Source organism: Mya arenaria, chromosome 5 (genome assembly GCF_026914265.1).
Source record: "Mya arenaria isolate MELC-2E11 chromosome 5, ASM2691426v1".
NCBI classification, from domain to species: Eukaryota; Metazoa; Mollusca; class Bivalvia; order Myida; family Myidae; genus Mya; species Mya arenaria.
The window spans coordinates 51,638,670-51,652,345 of record NC_069126.1 but is presented as its reverse complement, the minus strand read 5'-3'; the positions used below and the strand labels follow the sequence as shown (position 1 = coordinate 51,652,345).

General features: G+C 33.6%; 1 protein-coding gene across 7 annotated transcripts in view; it reads left to right on the top strand.

The window, feature by feature from the left end:
• The window catches only part of LOC128236302 (carcinoembryonic antigen-related cell adhesion molecule 5-like), a 53,261-nt gene that overhangs the window by 5,223 nt on the left and 34,362 nt on the right, over nucleotides 1-13,676 (top strand). For 6 of the 7 annotated variants that reach the window (XM_052951193.1, XM_052951191.1, XM_052951192.1 and 3 more), the window contains 8 exons: nucleotides 1,011-1,268; nucleotides 1,583-1,843; nucleotides 5,911-6,168; nucleotides 7,479-7,739; nucleotides 10,201-10,470; nucleotides 10,742-11,035; nucleotides 12,183-12,530; nucleotides 12,866-13,174. In XM_052951193.1, coding sequence (XP_052807153.1) covers nucleotides 1,011-1,268; nucleotides 1,583-1,843; nucleotides 5,911-6,168; nucleotides 7,479-7,739; nucleotides 10,201-10,470; nucleotides 10,742-11,035; nucleotides 12,183-12,530; nucleotides 12,866-13,174 — 2,259 coding nt within the window. The remainder of the gene's footprint in view (nucleotides 1-1,010; nucleotides 1,269-1,582; nucleotides 1,844-5,910; nucleotides 6,169-7,478; nucleotides 7,740-10,200; nucleotides 10,471-10,741; nucleotides 11,036-12,182; nucleotides 12,531-12,865; nucleotides 13,175-13,676) is intronic. The other variant, XM_052951195.1, reaches the window with a different exon arrangement.

Genomic DNA, 13,676 nt, shown 5'->3' with positions numbered 1-13,676 from the left:
TTTCTCTCAGCCGGTCAAGAGACTATAAGAATCAGCTCAACTTCAATGTTTTTAAAGTAGACCATGAACTTTGTCCTCTCAAGTTACGTGTTTTTGGACGAAACATATTTAAATTGTATTTATATATCTCTCAGACAGTCCAGAGAGTGTATGCTTCATTCCCGCTTCTACGTCTTTTAAGAAAACCATGAACTTGTCCTTCCAAGTCACGTGTCTTTGAACAATATATATATATATATTACATTTATATTTACCACAGACGGTCCAGAGATTGTAAACTTCATTCCCGCTTCCTAGTCTTTTACGAAAATCATGAGCTAAGTATGGTATTTATATTTCCCTCAGCCGGTCCAGAGACTGTTAACTTTATTCCCGCTTTAATAGCGTTTAAATAGACAATGAACGTTGTCCTCACCAGTGTCTTTGGGCTATGCTATATTCATAATTATGATATTTACATTGCCTTCAGCTCGTCTAGATACTCTTAGCTCTCTTCCGCCTCAACGTTCTTTTATATTTCCCTCAGCCGGTCAGGAAATGTAAGCGTGAGATCGGCTTCAACGTCTTTTTAAAAGGTCACGAATGTTGCCCCAAGTCACACTATAGTGGTCGAGACTGTATTCATGATATATTTCTATTTTCTTCAGAAGGTCCGTAGAGTGTAATCGTCAGCCCCACAGCCGAGTTCTATGATAAAGTACTCAACTTTGTTCTTGCGCCAATCACGTGTATGTGGACGAGGCTGTGTATATCTTATATTTCTATTTCCCTCTGACGGTTCAGACAGTGTCAGCTGCAGCCACGTCTTTTCAGAAGCCCATGAACTCTTCTTTCGCTGCAATCACGTGTCTGCGAACGGGGCTGTATTTATGTTATTTAAATTTCCGTCAGATGACCCGGATTCTAAGCTTCAGTCATGTCTTTTTAGAAAGGCCATATATGTCGTTCGTGCCCAAGTCCTTTGTCTGCGTAGGATGCTGTATATTTGTTGAATTGTTTTTTTTCCTCAGACGGTCCAGACAGTGTAAGCTTCAGCCCCAATATCACGTCCTATGAAAAGCTCCTGAACACTATTCTCGACCCAGTCATGTGTCAAGCTGACTGTAACGGGTGCAGCTTCTCGTGGTCAAGCGGACAAACTACCATTGTAAACACAGATGTTCTGAATTTGATGGCGCTGTCAGTTAATGAAGCTGGTCAGTATACGTGCATGGCATCTCGGACCGGGGCTACGACAAGGGAAAAAACACTCAGTATTAAAGTCATACGTGAGTGTAACGTTTTTTGAAAGTACTTTCTTAAAGATTTATAAAGTGTAGTTATCAAGGGTACACTGCTGTTGATCAGACCAAAACAGCTTATTCTCAAATATGATATCACTCTTTTTTCATACAGCTTATAAAAGCGAATACATCATCTGAATACAAAAGAGCTGTACGGTTGAAACAACGTTTATACTGCCTTAAACTCTTAAGAGTCAGTATCCGGCTTAAAAATCATAAGCATGTATTTCCGAAATGAGAACCAATGCGTTTTGTATGATTTAACGGGTGTAACTTTAATCAATGACTTTTCCTATCAGACGGTCCAAGCAGTGGGTCATTGGATCCAACGGATACACATTATACAGTTGAAATTGGTGAGACCTTAGCTACAGTAACCTGCTCAGCGTCCTGTTGGCCTTGCTCATACATGTGGACAGGGCCCGGGCCTTTTTCTTCCTCAGAGCAAACTATCAGCCTACAAGGAGCTACAAAGGCGTCGGACGGGAGGTATACCTGTACTGCAACCAATGGCAGGACATCAACCGTTAGCTCTACCTACTTTGATGTAAACGTTGTTTGTAAGTTGTTTATTAATTTATCTAAATTTGGCATAAAAAAAACCTGTTTCGTAAAATCTTAACCTTAAATGTTTAAGAACCGTAAATTTTAAACCTTTTAGAAACTATCGATTTTATCATTTGTTGATTTCAGCCTAACGCTTTTAACAACCTACCTTTGCGTTTTATGCTTCCGAATATTCGAAATACATAGTCAAACGATCACATAAATTTTTGCCTCAAACGATATAGTAAGCATTTAAGGTAGCGTATTATTAATGAATGTGTAAATCATAAAAATATTTACATCAATAGATTTAAACTTCTAGATTTCCATGAAGTTTGTAAACAAGAATCGGGATCTATAAATGGAGATGTTTATACAATAAATTTATTTTGTATTTTTCTTTTTTTGTGGAAAATAAACTTTGATTGGCATTTGAGAATTCTTGAAATAAGCGACGTAAAAACTGCATTTCGACTAAAATGTACAAATCCTATGGAGACAAAATCTGGCTGTGTTAAAAGAAAAAGCACCTTACATTCTTATGATAAAGCAGCCATTGGCTTACGAAATATGGCAAATATAAACAGTGACGTCCTTTTAATGTTCATTAAGATAGCTAATACACAAACATATTAATGAATGTGTAAATCATAGAAATATTTACATCAATAGATTTAAACTTCTAGATTTCCATGAAGTTTGTAAACAAGAATCGGGATCGATAAATGGATATGTTTATACAATAAATTTATTTTGTATTTTTGTTTTTTTGTGGAAAATAAACTTTGATTGGCATTTGAGAATTCTTGAAATAAACGACGTAAAAACTGCATTTCGACTAAAATGTACAAATCCTATGGAGACAAAATCTGGCTGTGCTAAAAGAAAAATCACCTTACATTCTTATGATAAAGCAGCCATTGGCTTACGAAATATGGCAAATATAAACAGTGACGTCCTTTTAATGTTCATTTAGATAGCTAATACACAAACATATATACATATTGCATGTGACAGGTGTATATCATGATATAGGCAAAGCAAATCTTATCATAGGTTTTTATATCATTCTTTTTCAGAAAAAAATGCTTAAATTTAAAACTGAAGCAAATTATGCAATATATATATATATATATGAAATATGTGAAAATGACATGTAGAAATGGTTAACTAAATTATACGTATTTTTATATAATCAATTGTTTTCTTCATCTTAAAATAAGAAACTGAAATCATTTATATCTAAAAGATTCCTAGGGCTATACAAATCAATTTCAATAAAAATACTAAAAGAAACTAAGTATTTTATTTGCCAAACACTTATATACTCTTCTTAAAGTCTATGTGTACAATAAATACAATAAATGTGATTTATGTTAGTTAATTGTTTGCGGAGTCATTGGTTATTATTTCTCAAATTATAACTAAGTAAGGATGCGACCTATAAATCTAAGACATAATAATTAAAATGATAACATTTAGATAAACCTTAATTTCAAACCTATAACCTTTGTAAGTTTGGATTACTACTTTGCATAACATAGGCATATTTTCCAAATAAACCGATGTTTTTTTGTTTGCAATAAGAGTTTAAAATTCATTTATGTTTTGTATACTTTATATATTAAATTCATTTATATCAGTTTACTAGTTAAGCAAATTGTAAGAGATAGAAAATTTATGATGTAAACATTTCGATGAAATGCATTTCGTCACTTAAAGACCTTTGTTGCGACAACTTAAATGTTTTTATCTATAAATCGATACTACAGAAGGGTTGTTGAAAGTTGATCTAACATCACTGATGTGATGCACTTTTAATAAACTATTTTTGTAATTTTGCTCCTAAATTAGACTGAATAAAATATGCGTTTGAACTTATATCATAAACATGAATGTTGAGGGTAAAAACAACTTCACACATGGGTTTATGAAAAAGAAATCAGCTATATAGCTATCGATCGAAACTAATATTCATCGGTTACCAATGGAAGATCTAAGGAAACCAGGGAAGATAATAATTGTTTTAGAAACGGTTAAGTCTTTGCGTTAAACGAAAAATCAATACATTGATGCATATGTATCGGTAGCACTTATTACGTGACTTGTTGCTTAATATCGATTGAACAATAGTTCATTGCATTACTCAAGTAAGCACAACACACACACACGCACGCACACACGCACGCACGCACACAATTAACTCCTGATTTGGTGTCATATGAACTGTACAAGATTTAGTGACATTTAACCTAAAATATTATCGATTAATGCATTTTAACAATGTCTGAATATATCGAAATGCCTTTATATCTGAGCGTCAAACACATTTATTTGTATCAAAAAAATTGAGTTCGAAAAATATGTCAAGAAAAATTAAAAAGCGGAATATTTTAACAAAATTATGCAGCCTTCATGAGCATTACACTCCATCCTTTCTTAAACAGCCTGAATTTTCACCTGAACATGCTTCTAGTTCAAGTTTCTGAATGAATAAGAAAAATCTAAACACAGCGATCCCGTTTACTGACCAACATTTGAAAGGAATGTAATCACGGTCAGGAGTACAGTCCCGTTTAACTGTACATAATGTTGATAATATTATTAATAATTTGGGAAAAATAATGACTTGATATCGTGCAATAGTCGTAGGAAAAAAATAGGTGTCTTGCGGCGATAGATCAGTCGTGGCTTGAAATTCGAACTTTCTTATTTTATTCCACGAAATATTCATCGACCTTTTGTCTTACTGGTGTTTTGTCAATATTATCGTTACACAAATATACGATATTTACAAAATTCGTACGACAATTTACCTGACGTGGTTGCAAAAGGATTGGTGGGATTCTTGTACTATCGCACGATAATGGCACGACATTCGCGATATTTACTTATTAATGCGAAAATTCGCATGCTACACTCAAATTACTCCTGCGTTATTCGTGTGTTCCTCCTCCATATCTACAGACCTGCGACATAACCATGATTTTTTCTTCCTTCTCTGTCCGTTCAAGTCCTGAGAACATCTTAAATTTCATTTGACCACTTTTACACCATTGCTTTTGTCCCACGCAATGTTTATTTTGTACGAGACAATTATCATGGGTTTCATTGAACGGCTAACAATACAAAACTGAATAAACGCCTTCTATGATTCGACATAGTTACCTAGTTATTGACCTGAGATGGCATAAATTCACAAATTGCAATACTACATATAGACAAGTATTCTGACAAAGTTTTATAATTATAATTAGATGAAAACTTTTGCAAGATACAAATGCCGCTGCATCAAATACAGGTTATCACCTTGTAACTGGGCCGATCCAGAATGCTGGAGTAAGTATAATGAAACAATATGAAACCAACCTTGCATAAAACAATAAATGTTTATGACAAACATTCTGGGACATTAATTTGAGTCCTGAACGTAGTATGTTTAAATATAATACTTTTTGCTGTGAATAATTTCTTGACTGTCGCTTGTAACTTTCGTTATATGTATTAAAGACGTTGCCTTTCATTAGGTGTTATCTAGTCTGTGGCTTGGCCTGCCTTTATATAACCGTTCTACGTTTTAAAAACGATGATTCAAAAGAACGCTGACATTTTCAGTAAATCAACATTTCAATAGAAAGGTATTGTGGTAAACATCATTGTAAATTGGAATCATCATTATCACAGGAAGTGATATAAAAGACAATATCGCAAATTACCATGAGAGTTACATATACAATGCAATGTGTTTGATTTGTTCAAAGAAAACGCATTAACAAACTGAGCACGCTGTGTGCGAGAACAGCACTTTGTGCAGACACAGGTTATCAATAAAATGTGTAAGCATTACATCAGAGCTACTGTACTAACTTTTAATATAATTTTCTCCAGATAGACTGCTAATAAAACGCACAATGTATTTGCCATTTTGTTCACAATGAGTGTACACAATTGTGCTGAACTATTTCAAGCACCAATGCGAAATTATTTAACGACATTAATTTAGGAATGAGATATTTTGGTTGCTGATATATAATGGTAACAAATTGGTTATAAGGCTTATAAGATTCATATATGTTTTCAGATGGACCAGAAAGCATAACTTTCAACATAACCTTAACTACTATAAGACAAAGAGAGGGTTCATTGTTCCTGCCGGTTGAATGTCAGTCCGATTGCAAGGGTTGCACGTTTACATGGAACAAAGACGGTGCTCCGTTTACAAGCACAGCTATATTGGATCTGACTACTTTGCAGAAATCGGAGGCTGGGGTTTATTCGTGCACAGCGTCAAGGACCGGAGCACAATCAATGGACAAACAACTTGTAGTCCAAGTTATATGTAAGCTAGTAACGCCCTCCTATACAAAATGAATGACTGTTCAATCATTATCAAAAGTTTCTAAATGACCGTTTAAAATTCATGATCGGGGCTATGTATTTTGATATGTTTATCAGATATTGTATCAACCACTTTCGAAATACCTTCATTCGTTTCGTTATGAAGATCATCATGCTATTTTAGAACATTTTGTTTTCAAAACGATGTAAATCGTTTAATGAACGTAGTTTATATTAGACCTTTTTATTGTAATGCGTCTTTGATGATGTGTGTCCTTAGCTGCCTATTTACTTTGTATTGTTAACCATTCAAAGGTAGAATATCGAAAGGACTACTTAATCTGACAAATTTAAATATCATACAATGCTAAATCACGAGCCACTCCCAATAACCACTTTGCGGAAAACTGTTGCGTTCTATTTGCTCCCCTTCTAGTCATTGTTTTTACTGTTTGATGTTATAACAAAGTGAGCAAAATATTTTTTTTTTAAACTGTGAAGAACAGAAGATACTTATTATCATATTCTACCTACAAAATATGCGGTTCAAATATTCTACGTAAACCGTGACGTCGCGTTATTATTTCTGTGCAAAATGCTCTGTGTTGTTCATGGTTATGTGTAATAGGGTGATTATACTTTACTGTTGTGTTATTTTGGTTTTAAAGTAACCAGTTTCGATATCTTTAGCAACGTCCGGGAATTTTAGACTGTCTCTCGTCCATTCCCCAGTATCTAAGAGTAAACAATAAAATTCATGTTAATAGCCTGCGTTGAATGGAATGAATGTAAAAATGTTTATCGTACATTTAAACTAACTTATAAACGTACATTTAAACTAACTTATAAACGTATTTGACATATGTTAAACATCTTACAAATAATACCAATATTTCTATTTGTCCATTTGCTGTTTTTGATATCTATATATTAACCTACGCCTACTATAATGTATAGCGAAAATTTACGTTCATATGGTGGAATACGCACTGGGCGGTGACAAAATTGTTATTTTGATATTGCTCTCTGATTTGTTCAGCGCGATGTCAGTTAACCACTGGTAACCACATTCTGTTCAAAAATAATATAATGAAATTCAAAATGCTCTCTATATGGCAAGATCATGTTATGGCAACCAATGGTAAATTGTTAAAAATGGTTTGGGTCTGTTATCAACAATAATGATTTGATATATTATCCATATTTGTAAACAATAATTCTCTTTAAGGTTGTGTTAAACCGTATGCATGAAATTCCCGGCAAACCATCGTATATATTTATGCATGGATATCTATTTTTCAAACAATGCAGACGGACCTGATCTTGCAGCCGTGCTTCCGGCCAATACCCTGTATGCACTGAACGACGGCAGCACTATGGACAGCGTAGTTTGTTCATCTGACTGCTTCCCGGCGTGTTCTCTGATGTGGCTTCCGTCTTCGTCAAGTTACCAAGGAAACCTCAGTCTAGGCGTCCTTCACAAGGAGTCCGCCGGGCTGTACATATGTGTAGCAAGTAACCCGGAATGGAGCGAGAAATCTGTTAATGTTACCATTACAGTCCAGGTTAGATGTAAGTTGACAGTTTTAGATACTGAAATGTGACGATAATAATATTAAAGTGAATAGAGATATAATAAAACTTCTCTCAGACACCACCTGAACAGAGGAATGGCTAAATGCGACTCAACATTTTAAAGTGACACTCTTATTCAAAATCAATACATGTACAACAAACAGAAATATTGAGTGATAAAACCTAAACTACTTACTATATAATGCATTAATGGAAAATATTAATTACTTATAACAGGATTGTAACCGTGTTTAAATAGCTGAAAACGCAAACATATTGAATGATTGGTGAATGCTAAAAGATTTACTGTGATCTACTATAGTCTCATAAGGTAGAAATTCCCTTTTTTCCGCATCTTTCTTTCAAATTGACATCGATATCCTTAATAAAAACCATTGTTTTCGACATTTTATATACTGTTTTGGTATATAAAAAACAAATACATTATTCGCGGTAAACCTTATTTGGGAGTAAGAGTGCATCTTTAAGGAACTGTTTTTACTTGTTCAAGGGCCATTACTCATGTTAATACGGCAGGTGCACAAACGTCCATGTCGACAAACATAACTATGAAGAGACATGATTGTAGTTTCACTGTCATTGGTGTTATATGCGGCCGTAACGATTTGTTTGACCGAGTGAAATGTTACAAAAAATGAAGGAGCACAGCAACACTTGCTGACAAACATATCTATCAATTTTCACGTGTGTAGGTTCAGATCATTTGGTGCTATATGCGAGACATGTTTTAAGACCATTGTTTTAATTGCAAGCGTTATAACGTTTGTTAAAGAAGGCAAATGTACGAAGAATTGCAAGTGCAGAATTTCCAATGCTGACCAACATTTTTGTAAACTATAAGGAGTGTAGATGTAACATTTTAAGCTACATGCAACACAATATATTTCAGACCATTTTTACTAATTGAAGGGTCATAACTCGTGTTAGACGATGAGAAATGTCACATATATATATATATATATATATATATATATATATATATATATATATATATATATATATATATATATATATATATGTATTATCATTCAGGAACTTGAATGAATTATGCTACTTGAACTATTGCGATCAATATATAAGTTTTTGTAAATAATGTACATGATTTTTTCCATATTAAAATAATATACATTTGTTTAGAGAGAACCATCAGTCTACATCCTCAATGATTTTAACACGGATTTCGAAGAATATCGAAAGTTTTAGTAGTCATATTTTGCAGTGAAACTTAAAGATATGTGTTTTCAACTAATCAACATACCTAATTAATGAAGTAAGATAACTCTATTTTGCATATAATGCAATTATGGCCCCTAAAATATTCGACTAAGAATTTCTGGTAGAGGTTTTGTATGTAAGCATACGTAGGCTAATATCTCAGCGACTAAGTAATGTACTGCAATGTGTCTTTATACATAGGTACTCAACCGTTCAATCTACTTGATTAAATTTATTAGATAACTCTATTTTTCATACAATGCAAATTATTGCCCCCAAGTATTTGCCTTAGAAGTTCTTTTTTAAGTTTTGCATGTAAGCACACATAGGTTAATAGCTTTCCAATTTAATGATGTAATAAGCTTTATACGACAGTACTCAACCGTCGAACCAACTTGATTTATCGAGTTTGATTACTTGTAGGTAGTTTTTGCACAATGCAAATAATGGCCTTTTTTTCTAATACATTCTAGTTTAGGTTTTACATGTTAACATTTTTAAGTCAATATCTCACCAAATACAATATGTATTGCATTAAATCTTTAGTTATGTGTTTCTAGCAAGAAATCCTGGTTATTGGCTTGCATGTTAGCGTTTGTATGTCAATATCTCGGTGAAATAACTATTTGGTGGCTTGCTTATGGCTCCCAACCATCCAACCTACTCAACCAAGACAGTTTATTTTTTTGCATGTTATGCACATCCAAATGATGCAAATGATGACCCTTCTTTATTCTGCTGAAATATTTTGGTTTAAAGCTGTGAAATAGTGGAGCGAGCTGTTTCTGTGACAGCTCTTGTTGTAGTATACATCGACGTACCAGAACACGAAAACTAGAATGTTTACCAGATTTATAAACCCCCACGATTTAACCTTATTGCTATTTTATACGATTTGTTTTTAAACTGGCACACTGAATGATTTTAATTGATACTGTTGCTTAATGAGAGTTGTTATACATTTAACGTTTTGATTGTTAATACTTACTTAATGCAATACTATTTGAGCATGGACCGTTTGGGATTTCATAGTTTCTAAGCAATCTATGACGATCTTGGCAAGCACGATTTTGCATTTTCTTTCATCGAAATGCTTCATTAAACATATGTAAAAGCACACCATCTTTTGTGTAAATATTTTCTTAAAATGGAATCTATCATCTTAAGCGACGATTTATTATTTGGAATCACACGATATGAGTATATGTAAATATGTCTGCAGATGGTCCGGAGAGCGCTATTCTAAACGTTTCTTCCCCGTTCACTGTGACAGAAGGGGAAACAATCCAAAGCATAGGATGCACTTCCGACTGTTGGCCTGTATGTGGACAGAAGTGGATGAACGCCGCAAATGTTACAATACAATCCTCTGGCACGCTTTCACTTGAGAGAGCTACCAGAGACAATGCTGGAAGCTATGTATGCATCTTAGAAAACACCGCGGTAGAATACACGAAAAAGGCCGAGACATCTTTGATATTGATAGTCGAATGTAAGTGTAAGGCGATAGATTAATCGTTGATATCAGGTTCCTTGATCACACGTTCAATAAATGCTCATTATAGCTGATTTAAATATTGAGTTTAATAGAATACGCGTATACCTTCATTTTGTTTCCTTTGCAGCTCTCGATGAAAATCATTGTATTACCCCATACAGATGTGAATTAATGGGAAAATTTTAACTTCAGGTCACCAACAATTTAAACATTTTTATGGTTTAAACCTTTGTATAATCGTCTCTTTTAAAACTTAAAACTTCAGACCCCCCTGATGTTCACGTACAGACCACAAACACAACATCCGATGACACTTCCGCTGTCTTAGAATGCATTGCAAACGGTGTGCCGAACTCATATACATACACCAATTGGAAACAGGAGTGGCCAGGCTTTAATTTAGCCAGAGTCATTCCTAAAAGTGGATATTCAACATTACGCCTCACAAATCTTTCGTACGAATATTCTGGAATATATACATGCTCGGTCAGTAATGGGGTAGTGCAGTATCCAACTACAGAGACTGTCATGGAAGCATCAGCGTACCTGTTTGTGAAAGGTACATACATAGTGTTTTAGTTTGTTGTGGCTGTTTATAACACTATGTTTAACAATTAAGTGTTTTGCCTGCCTAGTGCATTTACAATATATAGATATAATAATATTTCGAGTAAAGTAAATGCCATAGGGGATCAAATAAGCATTGCAAAGTTTTATTAGGTTTACACTTAATTGATGTATTGGTATGCTAAATCATTCCACTATTAGGTGTTGTGTAATTCAAGTTTGCTAGATTAATACCACAAGTTAAAATGAACCATACATTTCTGATATATCTGACAACTAAATAAAAAAATACCAGTAACTTACTAGAGAATCATATACGCTTAACATAAGTTCAATCATTAGGAAAATATTCAGACGAAAAAGGAGGTGACACCACACGACATAAGGATAATAACATACGATACAGACAAGAATACTCGTAATTGGAACTCCTGAACAAAACAAATGTCATAATATAATATATAGAATAAATAACATAATATTAAGAAGCATGGATTCGACATCTATTTTTAAACTTATATTTGACACTCTTCAACAAAACATACGTCACATAAATAATAAAGAACGTATGGCACAAATGAAATGGTTATAAGAAATTACTTAAGGAAACAAACAAGACACAAATAAACTATTTCTCTTAAGTGTCCAATATTGGTTGGTAAGGGTGGGTTTGACTTAAAACAGTTAAAAAGTTTCCGCCACTTACACTTTTAATTGTTATGCTATTAACGGATTTGATATTGTTTATTGTTTGTCCGCAAACCGTGTAAGTCATATTGATATGTTTCGCTGTGTCTGTTCCCCAATAGTGTAAGGAAGCAGAGACGCATACACTATATTCCTTTATCACATATTTCATATGCAACTTTTCCTTGTGAGGTCGATGCTCATTAGTATAAAAAGGTAAACTCAGTAAATGTGATTGGTTTATATATCGACCGGGATTCCATAAAAATTGAAAATCGTAGTTGCATTTCTTCTATTATTTCTATGTTTTTGTTACTAGCTTTCTTCGCATCATATTTTAAAATATTAGCCCTTAACTGTAAATATTATTTTCCATTTATATATTTGAACGCATTTTTGACAGAGAAAAAAACGAAATAAAAAAACACGTCTTCAATTATTTGTTATTTTAGATGCGCCTGTTGTACTCTTTCCTCAAATATCGCATGATGGCGTCTTCGTTGTATCTGGCAAACTTGGAGACACACTATCATTACAAGTAAAGATATACTCCAATTACGGAAGTGTGGTCGCCAAATTAAAGGACTCCGGTAATAATACCAGCGAGAACACGAGCATTGCGATTGATGTTTTTGAAACTTCAGTGGAATTACCTGTTATGGGTCATGTTCGTAATGACAGTGGATTCATTTTAAATATCACAATAACCATAGAGGAAGCAGATGATTTTACTTTCTACCCTGTCAGTATTGAAAATGATTTCAAAGCCACTTTATTAGACATCGAAGTTAAAGCAGAAGGTTTGCAAATTATGATTCGAAATGCACTTGTTTTTTAATTGATTGAAACAATTACTATTTGCATTTTTTAAATTTCTATCATGAACAAGCTTACGACAAATGCCGTTATTACATGAAATACAGTACAAAAAGTACATTTAACTGCAAGTCTATACATTGAATATTATCATTCACATGATAAATTTAAATTAGTTTGTCTCAATTGATACATAATAATTGTTTTGCATTAGTGCTTCTTACAATAATACAGTTAAAACGATAGCAACATTATAAATCTTAGACATATTGTACTCGTTTATGTATCAAATATGTATTTGTGAATTGAAACATTGAAGGTCCACCTGAAACCCCACTGGATTTTTCGATAGAAGAAGTAATGCAGAATTCAATTGCCATTTCTTGGTTTGGAAATTTTAATGGTGGATTCAAACAGACATTTGCTATACAAACCAGCAAGGACGATGTTAGTTGGCATAATTTTACATTGTTTGCTGAAGTCGTACCGAACACAAAGCAACAATACAACCAAAACGTTGATAAATTGGAACCTACAACAAAATATTATCTTCGCATGTACGCGTTCAATAAGCTTGGTGTAAGTGAGCACACTTACACTTTACAGGCTACGACTCCTGCTCCCCTGGGTAATATACATGTATTAGTAACAAGAAACTTTGTGTTATCAATAATACTCAAACCATGGAATGTTGTCATCCGTTTGTGTTCGTGCATATTATCGTAGCTTAGTTCTTGAAAATATATTGAAACTTTATCCTACCTGGTATGTAACAACAATAATTGTATACATAAATCCAACTGATACAGAGACAGTTATTCCAAATGGTTTAAAGGGTCTGTACTCCGCCTGATGAAATAGCGAAAAATAAAGAAAATTTTCGAAAACTGACATAAACTTGGTATCGATGTGTACAACGCATTGAAACTTACTAACTGAAGTACCACATAGTTTACAATTAATTTACTTTTCGCAGTTTTTTCGTATTTTCCATTAAAAAAGGTTACTAGGTATGTCTACCTAGTGGTATTCATTCCTAATGCGTGGATGGCTAGTTGTTTTTAAAGTGATATTACCGAGTGAGGTAAAAAGCTTAAATATTCCAACCGTTTAGGATAAGTCTTCGTAGA